The sequence below is a fragment of the Phascolarctos cinereus genome, unplaced genomic scaffold (assembly GCF_003287225.1).
Source record: "Phascolarctos cinereus isolate Bilbo 61053 unplaced genomic scaffold, phaCin_HiC Scaffold_726;HRSCAF=1367, whole genome shotgun sequence".
NCBI classification, from domain to species: domain Eukaryota; kingdom Metazoa; phylum Chordata; class Mammalia; order Diprotodontia; family Phascolarctidae; genus Phascolarctos; species Phascolarctos cinereus.
The window spans coordinates 42,966,664-42,986,131 of record NW_027556098.1 but is presented as its reverse complement, the minus strand read 5'-3'; the positions used below and the strand labels follow the sequence as shown (position 1 = coordinate 42,986,131).

The 19,468-nt window shown below is 37.2% G+C and overlaps 1 protein-coding gene across 1 annotated transcript in view; it reads left to right on the top strand.

The window, feature by feature from the left end:
* RRP1B (ribosomal RNA processing 1B) overlaps positions 1–19,468 on the top strand; it is a 55,413-nt gene that overhangs the window by 21,621 nt on the left and 14,324 nt on the right. Inside the window, 7 exon segments of the mRNA XM_078146498.1 lie at positions 3,227–3,321; positions 8,075–8,172; positions 8,970–8,989; positions 9,787–9,915; positions 10,786–10,813; positions 10,815–11,523; positions 15,425–15,577. Coding sequence (XP_078002624.1) covers positions 3,227–3,321; positions 8,075–8,172; positions 8,970–8,989; positions 9,787–9,915; positions 10,786–10,813; positions 10,815–11,523; positions 15,425–15,577 — 1,232 coding nt within the window.

Genomic DNA, 19,468 nt, shown 5'->3' with positions numbered 1-19,468 from the left:
TTGCATTCGTCTTTCTGTACTCACTGTGAATCTTGAAGAAGTGGGTTTCTATAGGGAGACCTGTCTCTTCTCTCCCTATTAGAATGTAAATTAAAGTACTTGTTCATTATTTAACCCACTCAGCTTTCTTTAAAGTACTAGGTTTGTCTTGTCTTCTGTGCTTGTGTTTCAAAAAATCTACTTAATTTCCTAATTGATAATTAGTCAAGGAATATGAACAGGCAGTTTTCAGAAGAAGAAATCAATGTTATCTATAGTCATATGAAAAAAATTCTCTAAGTCACTATTGATTAGAGAAATGCAGATTAAAACAACTCTGACTTACAACCTCTGACCTATCAGATCAGCTAACATGGCAGAAGAGGAAAATGAAAAATATTGGAGGAAATGTGGAAAAGTTGGGACACTAATGCACTATTGGTGGAATTATGAAACTGGTCCAGCCATTCCGGAGAGAAATTTGGAATTGTGCCCAAAGGGCTATAAAACTCTGCATACCTAGCAATACCACTGCTAGATCTGTATCCCAAAGAAATCAAGGAAAAAGGAAAAGGACCTCTATGTACAAAAATATTTAAGCAGCTCTTTTTGTGGTGACAAAGAAGTGGAAATTGAAGAAATGCCCATCAGTTGGGGAATGGCTGAACAAGTTGTGGTATATGATCGTGTTGGAATACTATTGTGCTATAAAAATGGATGAACAGAATGGTTTCAGAAAAACCTGGGAAGACTTACATGAACTGATTGCAGAGTGAGATGAGCAGAACCAGGAGAACATTGTACACAATAAACAGCAATTTTGTATAATGATCAACTGTGAATGGCTTGGCTGTTTTGACCAATGCAGTGATCCAAGAAAATTCCAAAGGACTTAAGATGAAAAATGCTGTCTGTCTACCTCCAGAGAAATAACTGGTAGAGTCAGAGTGCAGATTGAAGGATAATTTTTTCATTTTATTTTTCCTGCCCCCCTTTTTTTTGGCAACATGGAAAATATGGAAATATATTTTGCCTTATTTCACATGTATGATTGATACCACAGTCCCTGCTCTCAAGAATTTTGTACCATCTAATGGGAGAGACAGCATGCAAACAACATTGTGCATACAAGGCATATATAGTGTAAATGGGAGGTAACTTTAGAGGGAATGCAGAAGCAGTGAAGGGGTCTCTTGTAGAAGGTAAGATTTGAGCTGAGTCTTGAAGAAAGATTCTGGCATTAGGGACAGCCAGCAGAACAGCATGGTGTCAGGAGATGAAGTGTCTTGAGTGAAGAGCAGCAAGAAAGCTGACATCGCTAGATTTTAGAGTATGTGGAGGAGAATAAGACGACTGAAAAGGAAGAAAGGGAGATTATAAAGAACTTTATAATTGATTCTAGAGGTAATAGGGAGCTACTGGAGTTTTTTGAAAGAAGGACGTAGTCAGATCTGTGCTTTGGGATAATCACTTTTTCAGTTTAATGAAAGTAAGGAAAGACCTGAGACAAGTAGTCCAACTAGCAGGTCACTGCAGTAGTTAGGCTGTACATACCTTTTGACTCAGTAATACTGCTACTAGGTCTATACCCTAAGAAGATGTACAAAAGTATTTATAGCAGCTTTTTTCATGGTGATAAAGAAATAGAAACTGAGGGGTGGGGGTGGGGAGAGTCCATCAGTTAAATTATGGTATGTGAATGTAATGAAGCACTGGAATGGTCAGAGAAACCTGGGAATATTTGCTTGGACTAATTGCAAAGTGAAGTAAGAACCAGGAGAAAAGCAGTATTGGAAAATCAAACAGTTTTAAGACTTGGGAACTTTGGTCAATGAAATGACAACCGTGGTTCCAGAGAACTCATGATGAACCATGCTGTCTACCTCCAGAGATAATGAACTCAGAATGTGAATTGAAACGTGGAGGTTTTTTGGACATAGCTAATCCAGGAATTTCTTTTCTTAACTATGCATGTTTGCAACAGATTTTATTTTTTGTCAGTGAGACAGACGGAAAGATGGGAGGAAAGAGAATTCAGGCCTGAAAATTGAATTTAAAAAAATGTTTGAAATGTAATATAAACTTTTTTTTTTAACTAGTCTGGATCTAAACCAGGGTGGTGTCTGTGTGAGTGAAGAGAAGGGGGCATATAGGAGAAATGTTATAAATGTGGAAACAAGACATGGCAACACATTGGATAATGGGGCAGGAGATGATTTAGTAAGTAGTTGAGAATGACAACTAGATTGTAAGCCTGGGTGACTGGGAGGATGGTGGTACCCTTAATAGAAATAAAGAAGTTAGGAAGAGGGGAGGATTTGGAGGGAAAGATAATGAGGTAATCATCTTCTTGTGCAGCCCTGCACTGTAGTTTTCCAGCTTTTCCCTTTGGTTTTATTGATCATTGTTTCATCTCTGAACTGTTAACATTTTTGCTGGGGAGTTACACTTGGCTATAACCTTAAGACCTCAAATGCGCTCTTAGCAGGATGAATGTGGTAGAGAGGAGAAGACCTGACTTTATCTGAAATTCAGAATCATGTCCCCTCTATTGCTGCCTGGTATTTACCTCCGTGTCTGGGAAGCCTCCACACTTAGAACAGCCTCCCTCTCCCCAAGTGCCCCGGACTCTCTTTCCACTCACCATAGGTATTCCTCTACAAGGCCCATTGGTGATGATTTCTGAAGGCTGCGTTTTGTGGAAGGACTAACACTGATTTGCCTTTATTCTCCTCCAGGCCCTGTTCCTAGCTTCTTTAGACTTCACAGTCATGTCCCCCTCACCTGACACCTTCTTGCCTCCCTTTTGCAGGTTATCTCCTGCCATTAGAATGTAAGCACTTTTGGGGGTAGAGATTGTCTTTCTTTTAGCTTACATTTGTATCCCCAGTACTTAGACACAGTGCCTGTAATTCAGCACTTAACAAATGTTTGTTTTCTTTCTTCCTTGATCTGTGTGCACTATAGAAATATTTTTAAAGGAGGAAATTTGTGATAGTGTATTTTCAGCTGCTTATGTAGAAAGTCAGGCTGAATAAAGAAAGGAAGAAATGTATGTGATATCTCTAACTTTCCTTTAACCATAGTGGCTGAACAATTGGAAAAATTTTAATCTTTGGGAAATTTTGAACAATCAGTAAAAACTATCAATTTTCTGCTTGAATTTTTAAGTTCTTCTACAAATGGTAATTCTTAGGTACTTGATATTTCAAGCCTTTTGTAAAATATCTTGGATTTGTTTTGCCAGCAGTAGGCAAATATTCAACAAGAAGAGATGGATGGAATGTTGAAGAGGAAAAGGATGATGACGGTACCTCTGAAGACACAAGTCCACTTCTCCAGGTTGGTGGCTTTTTTCACATCACATAGTATATAGATTTACCATTAAGAAGCTGGAAGTTATTAGCTTACTTGATTTGATTCAGAGCCAAATCCAATTAAGCAATATTCCCTCTCTTAAATTTTTTAATTCCAATTTTTGAACTTCTTTAAAAAAAGCTAAATAGTTTTTAACAGCAAAAAGTTTTTTCATAAAGTATGTAATAAATTATAGGCATTACTTTCAAAAGAACCCTGCTTGTCTCTGCTTCCTTCTAAACCTTCTATTCTGTTCTATACATTTTAAAAAATATTTTAGTGGCTTTTTTTTCCCCTTTGGTATCATTTGCTAACCAATCAGTTAGCAGCTGGGTGGCTCAGTAGATAGAGAACTAGACCTGGCATCAGGAAGACCAAAGTTCAAATCCAGCTTCATACATTTGTGTGACCCTGGACTAGTCACTTAACTTCTGTCTGCCTTAGTTTCCTCATCTCTAAAATGAGGATAATAATGGTACCTATACCTTTTTGTGAGGATCAAATGAGAATATTTTTAAAGCCCTTTGCAAACCTTAAAACACTTTATAAATGTTAGCTATATTGTTAGTCACTAAACCACCTCCCCATTAAAAACAGAGAAGGAAAAATAAATTCCATAACAAACAGTGAAGAAAAAAAAAACAAGACCATAGTCATGTCCAGAAATATCTCTCTCTTAAGACATATGGTTGGCATTAATGAAAATTCTTTGGTCTCTCAAGATGATGATCAGATAAAGTAATTTAAAAATTCATGAACATGGAAGTGGAGCACACGTGGGTCATCGTGAAATGAAGGATTTGACCATCTTTTTTTGTAGGTGAGATGAGGTATAGTTCCATTCCAGGTTAAATTATTCTTTGTTGTAAGCTTATATCTTTTGCCTTTTGAAATATTGTATTCAAAGTTCTCTAATCTTCTGGGAGAAGCTGCCAAGTCCTGTGTGATCTTAACTTTGGTTCTTTGGCACTTGACCTCTTTTTTTGTAGATACTTGTATTTTTTCTTTGACATGTTGACATGGGAGTTCTGAATTTTAGCACCAGTATTAGGGGACTTTACATTTGGAGTTCCTTTTATGAAGAAATTCATTGGTATGTTCTTTCTGTCTTCACTTTGCCTTCTGGGTCTAACAGATCTGGTTACCTTTCATTTATGATTTTTTTAAAATAAGATATCCAGGCCCCTTTTTGGTCATGGCTTTCAGGCAGTGAAATGGTTCTCACTTTTGTGTGTGTGTGTGTGTTTCCTCATCAACCTGTTGTCCAGGTCTTTTTTTGGATAATTAGATATCGTATATTTTATTCCATTTTTCCCAGGTGGGGGGGGTTCCTAATATTTCATAATATTTCATGGATTCATTGATTTCTGTTTGGTTTATTCTGCTTTTCAGAGAGCCATTTCTTGGGTAAGGTTCACACATTTTATTTTCTAACCTATTTATTCTTCCTACAGAGTTATTTTATTTTTTAATCTCTTGCTGCTTCATTCTTCTAGTCCTTAAAGAAAATCCATTTTTTCCTTTGAATTCCTTCTTGCAGTTGTTATAAAGTTACTCTTTATACCCCTTCTTTAGGGGGATTTTTTAGATTTGCAATAATTCTTCATTTTTCTGGTTGAAATCTTGGTTTATACATCTTTCTAGCCTTAGTTCCTGAATTTGGACTTGCAAAGTCCAGGCTCCCTCTTCTTCTGCCCTTTTGTTTTGGGTGGTCAGTCCTTCTTGGTCTATCTCAGACAACTAGATGGCACAGTGAATAGCGCACTAGACCTCAGGAAGACACTGAACTCTGCTTCAGTTTCCCCATCTGTAAAAAGGAGAACACCTACTAGTTCCCAGGATTGTTGTGAGGATCCAGTGAGATATTTATTAAGTGCTTTGCAAACCTAAAAGTGCTGTGTAAATGCTAGCTATTAACATTCCTGCTTTGAATTCTAAGTCTTGTAGGTTCAACATGCTTAAAACTTAAGGGTCCTCTTAGATAGGGGTTAGGGCAGCTAGGTGGTGCAATACATAGAGCTCTGGGCCTGAAGTCAGGAAGAAGCATCTTCCTGAGTTCAAATTTGACCTCAGATACTTACTAGCTCTGTGACCTTGGGCAAGTCACTTAACCCTATTTGTCTTATTTTCCTTATGTGTAAAATGAGTTGGACAATGAAATGGCAAACCTCTCTAGTATCTTTGCCAAGAAAGCCCCAAATAGGGTTGCAAAGAGTTAGATGTGACTGAAATGACTGAACAGTAATTGATAGGGGCTCTTAACCTTTTTTGGGTCATGAGACAGCTAAGTGGTACTACAGATAGAAATACTGGACCTGGAGTTAGGAAGACCCAAGTTCAAATGCAGTTTCAGACACTTTATAGCTGTATGGCCATGGGCAAGTTACTTTACCCTCTGTCTGCCTCAGTGTTCTCATCTCTAATATAAGGATGATGATGATGATGATAATAATAATAATAATAATAATAATGTATACATTCCAGCTTGGTTGTAAGGATAAAAAAGAATTAATATTTATAAAGAGTCTAAAGTGAAATATAAATGCTGTCATCATTATTATTATCATGGACAGTCTTATAAAGCCTAATATATACTTTCTCAGAATAATTGTTTTAAATGCCTAACATAAAATACATAAGATGCAACACAAACCAGCTCTCAATTGCCACATTATCAATTATCAAAACATTTATCAAATTATCAATTATGAAAATATTTTCAAAAAAATTTCATAGACTCCAGGATGAGAACCAGAGTTCTTTGGCATCTCAGGACGGAGTATTAGGGACCTCAGAATCTCTGGACTCCTGGACTGTTGAGTCTGAGCACTGCCCCATTCATTCTACGGTTACCTACTGTTCCAAGGCCTCCATGGTTCCTTTTATAGGTTTCCAACTGTCGTAGGGCTCTGGATTCAGAGACTTTCAGGATCCAAATGTCTCTACTCTGACATCTCTGCTCCCATTGGAGACTGCTGGCTAATTTGCCTGTGCCGTTGGCACCTTTTTCTTGCCATTGGACTTTTTGTCAAGTTCTGAGTGGAAGAAATCTCTTAGTGTAGTTTTTAATCGTATTTCTTTTATCATTATTCGGTCTGCTACAAATTTTATGTTTTTGCTGCAGTAGATTTATATTAGAGCTGGGAGGTCAGCCTGTGTTCAGGAAGTCCTGTTTTTTTTTTTTATTTTTTTATTCATTTCAAACTTAAATGCAAAACGAGAGGAAAGAAAACATTTCCGTGTACACAGCAGAGCATAAATGAGAGGATTCAATATAAAACTATGGATTTCTATTTCAGACTGTTTACTCTTTTTGGAAAAACTACATAATAAATACTACACATTGTTTTCAAAACTACCTAGCTTTTCTGTGGATCCTTTTCAATTTTCATTTGTTCTTCTCTGCACTTTTTTTTCTCCCTCTCTCTCTCTACCCCTCCCTAGAGAAGGCAACTGAAATAACTTGTTTAGCCATTCCTCAATTGAAGGGCATTTGTCATTTTAACCAATCTGATAGGTATAAGATATCTCATAGTTGTTTAAGCATTTCTCTCATCAGTAGTGACTTATAACATTTTTAAATATGACTATAGTTTTGATTTCTTTGTTGGGAAACTGCTGTTCTCCTTTGACCATTTATCAGTTGGGGAATGATTTGTATTCTTATAAATTCGACAAAGTTCTTTATATATTTGAGAAATTAAATCTTTATCTGGCAGACTGTCTATGAAGCTTTTCCTCCCAGTTTTCTGTTTTCCTTCTAATCTTGGTATATGGATTTTATTAGTACAAGAACTTTTTAATTTAATATAATCAAAATTATCCATTTTACAAATCACAGTGCTCTCTATCTCTTGTTTATTCATAAATTGTTCTCCTATCCATGAGTCAGATAGGTAATATGTTCCATGTTCTAATTTTCTTGTGCTATCTCCCTTTATATCTAGGTAATGTATCCATTTTGACTTTATCTTGGTGCATGGTTTAAAATACTGGTTTATGCCCAATATCTAGGCATCTTGACCAGAAGTCTGTTTTCCTTTTTTAATTTCCCTATGACATTCATTTGTGAAAAGGGTTTATTTAATGACGCCATGAAATTGGGGGGAAAAAATGAAACTAGACTTGCTTAATTATGTTCTATTAAACATTACTGAATATTCAGTTTCAAAAGTTTTAATAACTTAATTAAACCATTATAATCAAGTTTCAGATATTCCTAAATTAAAATTGTACGTTTGTGGATTCCAAGGAAAAAGAAAAGGCAAGTTTCCCCCAATGCTTAGTTTACATTAAAACCCTGCCAGTTCCTTTCTAAAAGTTTTGCTGTTTCAAATTAAGCAAGGCAAGTATTAAATTTCAGAGCTGGAAGTAATCCTAGAGATTAACTCATCCAACTTCCATATTTTACAAATATGTTAATTTAACTGCATCCATATTAATCCCTTCAGGAATTTGTGAGCATTTTAAGGGCAGCAACTATTTTTCTTCAGTTTTTGTATCCCCTGTTCTTTGTATGCTTAATAAATGTTTATTGAATTGGGTGAGGATACTGAGACCCAGAGAAATTAAATAACTATAATTACTGGCTGTTAAAAGGAAGAGCTGAGATTGGAACCTAAGGCTTCTGAGTCTTTCTTTCTCTCTCATTTTTATTCATCTAAAGTCCTTCCCAGTGCTAAACCTAAGTTCAGAGATAGGATTTTTCAATTTTTTGATTAATTTTCCTTTTAAATAGTTTGACTACAAAGCTGTTGCTGACCGACTCCTAGAAGTGACCAGCAGAAAAAACACACCACCCTTCAATAGGAGACGTCTCTCTAAATTAGTCAAAAAGTAAGTTTTATTCGGAAATAATTGGCAGATGGGGGATGCTCCATGCCACTTTCCTCAGCTACACTAAAGGATGCAACTGTTTCATTCTCAGGGGTATCTTTTTTGGGGTCTTTTTTCTCACATGGCTCTGGTTCACTGTTCCCGTTGGGTTCAAGGAGGATGAAGGCATCACCTGAACCTGAGTTTTCAGGGTGGGAATTATTTTTCTTTTTCTTTCTCCGTTTTCTCTTTTGAAGGTTACATTCATTTTCTTCCTCAGCTGCATTTAAAATGGAAAACTTTAATTGGAAAACTTGCTGTTGATATTTCTTTAACTCCCAGGACCCCCTGGCTTAATTAACACAGAGCAGAATTACTGTCAGTTCTTTTGTGTGCTGTGAATTTCATTTTATTTAGCAATATAATTATGGCTCTGAAATAAAGCTCTTAAGTCCCTGGTTATGCTGTTTACAACCAACAGATGAAAAAGTAATCAGGAATTCTTTAGTAGGTTTATTTTTTGAGTGACTAGATCTTTGTTTCAGAAGGTCTTTGGAGCACACTGTTTATGATCTTTTGTGATAAAGATGAAAAAATTGGTGCCAGAGAAAGAAAGTTGGTTTGTTTGGTTTTTTTTCCAACTCTTCTTCCCATCTCCTTTCAAACCCTGCCCACTGTTTTAAAAATAAAAATTAGGGGAAATTGGAATTTGGCAATTGTGGAAATAACTGTGTTGCTAAAATGTAATCTTGATTTTGTTTTATTTTTTTTACATATGACACTGGACTCATCTTAAAATTTTTTTTCTCCTCTTCCAGGTTTCAAGATTTATCTGAAGGTGAGACTTATAAACTTGTAGAATGTTCTTCTATAAGTAATCAGTTTCTTTTTTAAAAGTTGAATTATTACCTGTAATGTGGCTGTTTGGACATGTCCTAATAACTTTTCATAAGCCTTATACCATAATAATGTCTAGCATTTTACCACCATCAGGAACCAGTTTACATGTTTCAAGAAGAGAGACCTGCTGATTTTTACGAAATACTGTAAAATATTTAGAGTCTACTTTTTTAGGGATCTGATTAAGAACAAAGTCAATCTTTATTAGTTTAGGGTGGTTTAGGTTTGGTCCTGTCTTTAGGGGAAAGGGATTACCTTTCAAAGTTTCTTCCAGAGATTGGTAAATTATTCACTATTCCACTGGAAAGGGTGGATGAGGAAGGGGAAAGAAGCTTATCTCAAAAATTCAAAGAATAAAGCAGCTGCATCACTAAAACCATTGTGTTTGCTATATGCTCATTCAAAAATTATACCATGTCTAGAAAAAGGTTTGACAAGTATAAAGACTAATGTTACCTGTTCAGTCTCAAGTATGGTCCCTCTGGATTTTAGGACTGAGCTGTATGATTGTTTACTGCAGAAATAAAGTTTTCCTAAGATTATTAATCCTCACTGGTTTACAGGTCCATGAAATGTTTTCCTCCTGATATGTTGCTTTTTAAATGAGGGGAATGCTGGCTCTCGGGAGAAAAGTAGGGTGGAATGGAATGTCTGAGAGTCATGAATTAACATTTATACAGCACTTTTTGCTTAGGGAAATAGCATTATTGATGTATATGACTTTATGTCTGGCAGGCATTTTCCCTCAGATCAGTCTCCCTGAAGACATTTCTACAGATGAAGATGACCACACCCTTAGTCAGGGAAGGCGTAAGAAAAAAAGAAATAAACTTACAGAGAAAGCCAAGTTAGAAAAAGAAAAAGGTAAGCTGTAAAGCTGAAAAACCAAAATGAAGTGCACAAAGTAGGAAAGCGATCCTAGGATTTTTAGAGTTGGAAGAGAAATTAGAAATCATCTGTCTAACCTCATTCTACAGATCAGAAATTGGAGACCCACATAGATGAGGTGACTTGCCCACAGTCAGAAAGATAAATGCTAGAGCAGAGATTTAAACAAGGTCTTCTGACCCCAAATCTAGTGCCATTTTCATTGTACCACACCCAGATCCATTATGCCCATTTCTGTTTGATTAACTGTTAATTTATCATAGTAAAGGTAAAATTTTTCACTTACAAGACGGGGAAAAACAAGGAAATCATTTCTAAAGTTTTACTACAGGTGTTGGTGGAAGCTGCTAGTAGTTTTTATTTATTCATTTCGAGAAAAAAGGAAGAAAGTACTGGAGATACATATATATATATATATATATATATATATATATATATATATATATATATATATATATAAAATTTTTTTTTGAATAGAGTTTACCAGTTTTAACATTTCACGAAAATTCATCTGGGATTAAAAACACCCAGAGAAAACCTATTTGTCAAAATAGTTGCATTTTTATTACAGTTTTCTAAAGAAAGATGATCATCAGCTATTCCTGAGGCAAACTAGAAAAAGACATTCCCAGTTTTCATTTGTGATATGAATGCCAGCACAAATGTTTCTCTGAGAGTTTCTTTCACAAGATGCATGCTAACCACGTAGAATTACAGTGTAGTATCAAGAGGGAAAAAAACAACTTCGTTGCTAATAAGACCTCTGTGTCTCCCTCAGAATCTGTGTTACCTGGAGTCTCATCTGTTTACTGATACTCTTCTTTATTGATTTTGATTTGATTGCAGGGCAGTGCAAGCCAAAGAAATTCAATGCCTGAGGAAGAAAGTGAATGTAACCTTCAAAAGAGAAAACGGAGAAAGAAAAAGAAAAATAATTCCCACCCTGAAAACTCAGGTTCAGGTGATGCCTTCATCCTCCCTGAACCAAACGGGAACAGTGAACCAGAGCCATGTAAGAAAAAAGAACCCAAAAAAGATACCCCTGAGAATGAAACAGTTGCATCCTTTGGTATAGCTGAGGAAAGTGGCATGGAGCATCCCCCATCTACCAACACACAAAACAAAAGGAAAAGGCCAAGAAAGAAGAGTTTAAAGGTCCTAGAAGAACTTCCAGAGATGGGGATGCCACCTGTTGATTCTGCTGTTCAAAATGGCCCTAGTAGTACTGCTGCCCAGGACCCTGTCACCAGCAGTACCCCAGTAGGTGGGGTCAAAATAGTGAAAAAGAAGCGGAAACTTGGGGCTCTGACAGTCAGTAGCAATGGTTTATCCCCATTGGTGGCAATTCGGTCAGAGAGAGAAAGTTTGCTAGAAAGTCCAGCTGGAGAAGGGGATTGCCCATCCCTCCTGACCCAGGGTGTCAGGTTAAAGAAAAAAAAGGGGAAGCTGGATGCTCTTGAGCCTGCTGGCCTGCCAAATCAAAAAGTTGCATTTCTGAAAAAGAGGAAGAAAATAAAGGAGGTACTCAATTTGGTGGAAACGAATGGAGCTCTGGAGGCTGAACTGAAGAAAATCCAGTCTACGGTAAGAAAAACATGTTCTTGGGGGTAGGGTTTGCTTCCTACAGGATCCCAGTTAACTCTCCAGAGTGGCTTCCTTGGTTTCTCTGGAGTATTTGCTATCATGGCATGGTTCTTGGATGCCATAGACCTCTGGGATGAAGAAGTAATTGGAACAAGCTAACAGTTTACAGATCAGTCTTAGTAATAACCATATATGAAAATATAATGACAGCTCCATGGACTACAAAATGATACAAATGTGTAGCAAAACGAAAAACTATTAACTCATTAACTTTTGTCATTAACTCAGTCAGTCATGAGTCTTTTCTGCACATGGGAGGAAAAAAAACTTAACATGTTGATGGGTGGGTGGCTTTATTGCCCTCTTTTTTTTAATGGTCCTGGCATTCTGTATACAGATGTCAGGTGTAAACTAAAAAGAAAGACTCAATCTTGTTCTTTAAATATTATTGCCTTGTTTTAAATATTATAATATTTGTGGCATTCAATTGACATTTTTATACATTTATCTGTCCTTGTGATATACCAACACATTTTTTAGCATACAGTTTCAAGGTGGTTGTGCATTTTCAGCATCTATGAGGATAGGAAAGCTCTGGTTTAGTATCAGACTGAAACCTAGTTACATGCAAAATGTGGTGAATTGGCTACTGTAGTTCACTGAAATGACTGGATTTTGTCATTGAGAGGGATTGGATTGTTTTATGGTCAATAAACAAAATGTTTATTTCGTTTTATTATAAGCCTGTGGTCAACTTAGAACTATCTCCTATACTTTTCAGTTACATCATAATTTTTTTGTATACCACTATTAGAATATAAACTACTTAAGATCAACGTCAGTGTGGAATCAGTTTTTAGAATCTCTGGTACCTGGCACAATACCATCTATGCCTTTAGCGAACATTGATTGAATTGATTTGAAACCCTCAGAGTAAAATCCAAGCAAGGATGGCTTATATGTCACCCTCCTACTCTAACTTCTACACAGAGTGATAAAATTTTCAACCACAGCAGCTCTGAAATATCTACCAAGTCAGAGAAGTTGGAATTACCTCCTTAGAGAGAATACCCTCAGTAATGCAATCACAAGTCATTGATGTGTATGTATGTAGATACCTCACATCTCTGTGAGAAAGTTAGCTTTGTATTGTGGGTGGAACACTAGCTTTGTAATCAGGCTTTTCACCCTTCAGGGCCCTGGAGAAGGGGTTGATCTGGGAACATTCCTCACTGAAGAAATCTGCTTTCTTCCCTCTCCATTCCATCCTCCACAAAGCTGCCAAAGTGATTTTCTTTTCTTTTTTTTTAAATTTATTTTGATTTATCACAATCACTTCCATAAGCTTTTGAGTTTTAAATTCCCCCCCCCCGAAGGTACACAATCTGATATAGGCTATACATATATATTCCTATTAAACATTTTCACATTAGTCATGTTGTAAGGAAGAATTAGAACCAATAGGAGGAACCATAAGAAAGAGGAAACAAAACTCAACAGAAGAAAAAAAAATAGCATGCTTCAATCTGCTTTCAAACCCCGTAGTTCTTTCTTTGGATGTGGATAGCATTTTCCATCATGAGACCTTTGAAGATGTCTTAGATCCTTGCATTGCTGAGAGGGGCTAAGTCTGTCAAAGTTAGTCATTGCACTGTGTGGCTGTTACTGTGTACAGCCTTCTCCTGGTTCTGCTCACTTCACTCAGCATCAGTCCATACAAGTCTTTCCAGTTTTTTCTGAAGTCTGCCTGTTCATCATTTCTTATAGCACAGTAATATTCCATTACATTCACACACCACAACTTGTTCAGCCATTCCCCAATTGATGGGCATCCCCTCAATTTCCAATTCAAAGTGATTTTCTTAAGCATAGAGGTGATGTACTCCTTATTTGTAAGCTTCAGGGGCTTCCTGTTGCCTCTAGGATAAAATAACAACTCTTCTGTTTTTCTTTTAAATCCCTTTACAACCTGGTCTTTTCAGATTCATTGCATACTGCTCTTGCCTCCCATCCTGACAAAATATGACCCTTTTCTTTTGTTTTGGGTGTTGGTAGATGGGGCATGCTGCATGCCACTTTCCTCAGCTACACCAAAGAATGCAACTGTTTCATTCTCAGGGGTATCTTTTTTGGGGTCTTTTTTCTTACATGGCTCTGGTTCACTGTTCCTGTTTGGTTCAGGGGGGATGAAATTATGATATAACTGAAAAGTTTAGGAGATAGTTCTAAGTTGACCACAGGCTTACAATAATAAAATGAAATAAACATTTTGTTTCTTGATCGTAAAATAATCCAATCCCTCTCAATGACAATCCAGTCATTTCAGTGAACTGTAGTAGCCAATTCACCATATTTTGCATGTAACTAGTTTGTCTAGACAAACTGGCCTTTTCTCTGTTCCTCACAAAAGATACTCCATCTGCCACATCAGTCAGTGGCTTTGCGCTGGTCATATTCTCTCCCGCCTTCCCCCTACCCTCCCCTCATCCACCCTACCCTGCCTGGAATGGGACACACTCTATTTGTTTGATTTTGTTTTTAGGCAGTTGGGGTTAAGTGACTTTTCCAGGTTTACACAGCTAGTAAGTGTCAGGTGTTTGGTCTGAGGCTGGATTTGAACTCAGGTCCTCCTGACTTCAGGACTGGTGCTCTATCCACTACACCACCTAGCTGCCCCAGCACACTGTATTTGTATCTCCAGTACCTAGAATATAGTAGGTACTTAATAAATAGTTGTTAATTGATTGATGAAATCATAGATCTAGTAAAAAATATCCCTCACCAGACAACCTGTAAATTTCTCCATGCAGAGTGACAATGCACCAAGTCTCTGATGCACATAGAGGTTGTGTAATGTGCTCAATGCCACTTAACCATTAAGTGTTAGAGGCAAGATTTAAACCCAGGTTAAATCAGTCCCTCCTTTTCCCTTTCCCTCCCTGTCTCTCCCCTTATTTTCTCCTTCCCCTTGCCCTCAGCTACTCTTAACACCCCCATCATTTCTATTTCTCCCCCCTCCCTCCCACCAGTCAGTGTTAGAACCAAGAAAGAAGTAGGAGAACCAGGGTATTGTAGTGCTGAGAAGGCAAAGAGAGGCAAGTTTTGAAAAGCACAGAGGTCTAATAGTATCTAATACTGCAGGTCAGATAGAATGAGTAACTGAGGAAAGGTCATTGGATATACCCCTTAGCTTAGAGTCCTTTCAGTAGAATTGTGAGGAAAGTCTAATCTAGACCAGGGCTGCTTAAACTGTTTCTTCTCTCGACCCCTTCAGTGCTTCTTAAACTGTGGGTTGCAACCCCATATGGAGTCTCAGCTCATTTTCTAGACCATAAAGAGTTAAGGACTAGGAGCAGTAAACACAGACAACATCTTCAAGAAGTTTGGTCATTGCTGGTGGGAGAAAGGGCTGCCAGGGTCGAGGAGGTAAGGTGGTATATGTTTGTAGGTAAAGGGAAGGGCATCCTTTTCTCAGTGGTATTGGGTTGTATCTAAAGAGTGGTAGCCCCTGTATCCTCTCAGCATTAGATCTGTCGTAGCAACTCAGCAAAAACTGCCTAAAGGAATTCCTCCTTCTTATCAGTAATATCTTAATACTTCTTGACTGTCCTATCAACATGACCTCAGCTCTGTGGATGAATAAAATGCCAGAAAAGTACACAATTTTTGCATATGAAATTTGGGTTCTAGTAAAGCAAATGAATCTTTAAAAAAAAAAAGTGAAAAGGGAGACAAAAGTGTTAATAGAGCCCAGCTGGAACAGTTGGGGCTCTCCCTCTGTTCAGCTAGATGTCTATACTGGGATCCTGATTTGTCACTTTCTACCTGAGAGATACATAGATTTGACTGAACTGTTGTGTCAGGTCATGATTTGTTTTGTGTTTTTTCCCTTTCCTGGTAGGGAAGTGGCTCAACTTTCAGCCCACTGAAGAAAAAGAAGCTAAAGACTGAAAATGACTTTGTGAAATTTGAAAATACAACCTTACCTAAGCCCTTGTTCTTTAGAAAATCCAAAAGCAGCATTAATATCTCTTCCCCCAGCCCCACCATTCAGGTATGGTAGAATTTCTTTCATTTAAATATGTTTTATATATATTTAAGGATATATATATTTCCTGCCTTTATTCCAAACTATACTTTAAAGTGTTTCCCATAGCTACCCTTGCCACATCCATATGTAGTTGAAAAGCAGTTTCATATCCATAGCTGGTAATGGATACTTTGCTAATGAGCAGTAGGAAGTCTGCCACATTAAGTTCAAACATTTTTATTTTGCTTTGCCAAAACTAACCTATCTCACACCAAAACTCTTGGGATTAAGTTTAATCTAGGCATTTCTTGGGGATAGGATTCATTGCTTGTCTACAGTAACTTGAGTTATTCCAAGTACTAGGGAAAATAAAAAAATTCAAATTACTCTTTGAATGTCTTGAGGATAGTTTTAGGGCAACCAGTCTGAAATAAGTTTGATAAATTATGATCCATACTCATGCAAGTGTAAGAGTAAATGTGAAGCAAACCAACCTGGGGTCAGTGGACTAATGCTAGTGAAAACAAAAACATCCCACTAGGAAATCAGTACAATTCTAACCTAAACACAAGAGATTTGATTTGGCTAGAATTATGGCAGCCTGAGGAATTCAGGGAGTTCAGTAACTTTTTTTTTTTACTTATGGACAGTTCTGTTGAGTAATGCTGTACTCCAACAGCACTACTTATATAAAATTTAAAACCATTTTATTATAGCTAACTTTTCCCAGCATGAGTGCCTACCTGAATAAATTTCTTTCTTTCTCTTTTTTGTTAAATAATTTGTTGAGTTTTTAAAATCCCAAACTTTTAAACATCTAAAGGAGATGATTTCTGTACATTGGACAGAACACAAAAAGTGGATTCTGTATGGTATTGTGTATCTCCATTTTATACCACTTGCTTTTTTAAAAAGTATATACTATATTCTGTGCCCTTACTTTCAAAACTGCCCTGCTTATCTGTCCCTCTTTCTGAACCTCAGTTTTATTCTATGAATTTTTAAAAATGATCCAGTAGCCCTCTTTTTTGCCATCACTATTGATAACTACCACTTCCCCTAAATAAAAAAACCTAGAGAAATAAGGGAGGAGGAGGGGGAACCTTATATTAATAAGGTTGGTCAAAAACTATTCTACACACTAGTCATATCCAGAATTATCACATCTGTCCCAAGGTGGGTATTATTCATGATAGGCCCTGAAGAGATGATACATTGATCAATTCTTTCAAAGTTATTATAATTTGTTTCTTGATTTTTTTGAAACAATATTGCTGTCCTCATATAAATTGTTTTCCTTATTCTGCTCACATCACTCTGCATCTGTTCAGACTACCTAAATTTCAATGAAATCCTCATTGATCATTTCTTATGGCACATTAAAACTCCACTGTATATGCATATGCAACAATTTTTTTAGCCACTCTCCACTTGTCTAAGAGGCTACCTAAAGCACCCCCTTAGATTTGAGTTCTTTGATCCCTTTCTTTTCCCCCTTTGAGGAAGTTGTTTTCTTGCAACTCTACACTCTCCAATATTATACTCCCTCTTTATCCCATCCCCACCTACTACCTCCTTTCCCACCTATTTCCCTATTGAATTTGGTGTTTTTCTACACAGCACTCCCTGTGTTCAGCTCTTCCTTGTCAGTTTCACATAGAAGTGAAATGAATCTGATCCCCTTTTCCCAAACCCCTTCCATGGTTTTGAAAACTCTTCTTCTCACACACCCCAGAAATAGTGCATTTCTATTATTCTCACTTCTCTTTTACTTCTTTAATTCCTCAAAGCAGAGGCCCCTGTTTTTCTCATTTAACTCTTTCAATCCTCTTTCAAGATATTTAGGTTCTAAAGGAAAACTTGTTTCTTCTCTCCCATTAGGATGTTAGCACTATAGCATACAACTTTAAGTTGCTTAAATAAATTTACTTTTCTAGGTTTCTCTGGACTCTTGTTTTCATATTTCAGTGTTCTTACTCAACTCTGGTCTTTTTATCAGAGATGCTTGAAAGTTCTTTACTCCGTTAAAGATCCATTTTTCCCCCAATAGGATTATACTCAGCTTTGCAATGAGATAAGTCAGCGAACATTTATTAAGTACTATGTGACAAGCACAGTGCTAAATACTGAAAATATGAAGAAAGGCAAAAAACAACAACAACAAAAAAAAACCACCTGTTTCTGCTCTCAAGGAGCTCACAGCATAATGTGGGAGGGAACATACAAACAGAAATAAAATAAATACATGACAAATTATCTTGGAGGAAAAATACTAAGGTTAAGGGAACCTGGGAAAGACTTCTTGTAGAAGATGGGAATTGAGTTGAAACTTGGGAGAGGGTTCCAGATGAAGGACAGCCAATGAAAATGTACAGAGCCCAAAGATTGGAATATCATGTTTGGTGAACAGCAAGGAGGCTAGTGTGTCACCAGATCTCAGAGAAAGTAAGAGTGCTATGGAAATTTAAGAAGAAATCCTGTTATAAAGGGCTTTAAAAGCCAAACAGATTTGATCGTGGAATTATAAAACTGAAGTTTATTGAATAGGGGTGTAACATGATCAGATCTACATTTTAGAAAGCTCAATGAGGTAATAAGGGCTTGCATGAGAATAGCGACAATGTTAGAGGTGGGGATTGGGGGTATATTTGGTAGATGTGATAAAGGTAAAAAAATCAAAGGACTTGGCAACTACTTAGATATGGGAAGGATGAGAAGAATGAGGAGTCAAGCCTGGATGATATGAAGAATGGTGGTTTCTGCCCACAGTAATAGGGAAATTAAGAAGACAGAAAGGTTGGGGGAAGGAGATAGTAACTTCAGTTTTGGACATATCGAGTTTAAGATATCTATAGGGCATCCAATTCCAAATGTCCAATAGATGTTAGATTGGAGATCAGGAGAAAAGGTTGGGGTTGGATAAGTGGATCCTGGGGATCATCTGCATGGAGATAATAATTGAATCCATAAGAACTAATGGGATCATCAAGCAAAATAGTATAGACTAGAGAGAAAAGAAGAGAGCCCAGGACAGAGGCTTGGGGACCACCTATGGGTAGTGGGCATGATCTGACTGAAGATTTGGCAAAGGAGACCAAGAAGTGGTCAGACAGGAGAATCGAGAGGGAATAGTGTCCTGAAAAGGTACAGAGAAGGGAAGGGGGTGATCAACAATGTCAAAGGCTGTAGAAAGGTCAAGAAGCGTGAGGATTCAGAAAAGGCCACCAGATTTGGCTGTTAAGAGATTGACAACTTTAGAGAGAATAGTTTCATTTGAATGATGAGGTCAGAAATTAAGAAGAAAGTAAGAGGAAAGGAAGTAGTGATGACAGTTGTAGATCTCCCTGTCTCAAGGAGTTTAGCCACAAAAGAGACAAGAGATATAGGATGATAATTAGAGGTGATAGATCAATCTAAAATTTTTGAGGATGGGGAAGACATGGGCTTGTTCTTAGACAGTTGGAAATCAGTCAGTAGACAGGAAGTAAGTGAGGATGCTAGAAGGGGCAGTCTCATGGAGAAGAGAATGGAATGGGATCACTTGTGCATGCAGAGGGATTAGCTTTGACAAGGAGAAAGGGCCACCTGGTAATGTTAGGGTTAGAAATTAGTAGTGGAAGGCATCTGAGTGATAGGAACAGTGAGGAGGTGCAGTAGCTAGAGTGGCAGTTATGAAGTAAGGAAAACCTAAGTTCAAATCTGACCTCAAATACTAGCTCTGTGACTCTGAGCAGTCCGTTTAACCTGTTTGTCTCAGTTTCCTCATCTTTAAAATGGGGATAATACTAGCACCTATCTCCCAAAGTGGTTGTGAGAATCAAATAAGGTGGTAATTGTAAAGCACTTAGGACAATGCCTAGCATATAGTAAGCAATATAGATATATGTATGTTAGTTAATATAAGCAATTGTTGAA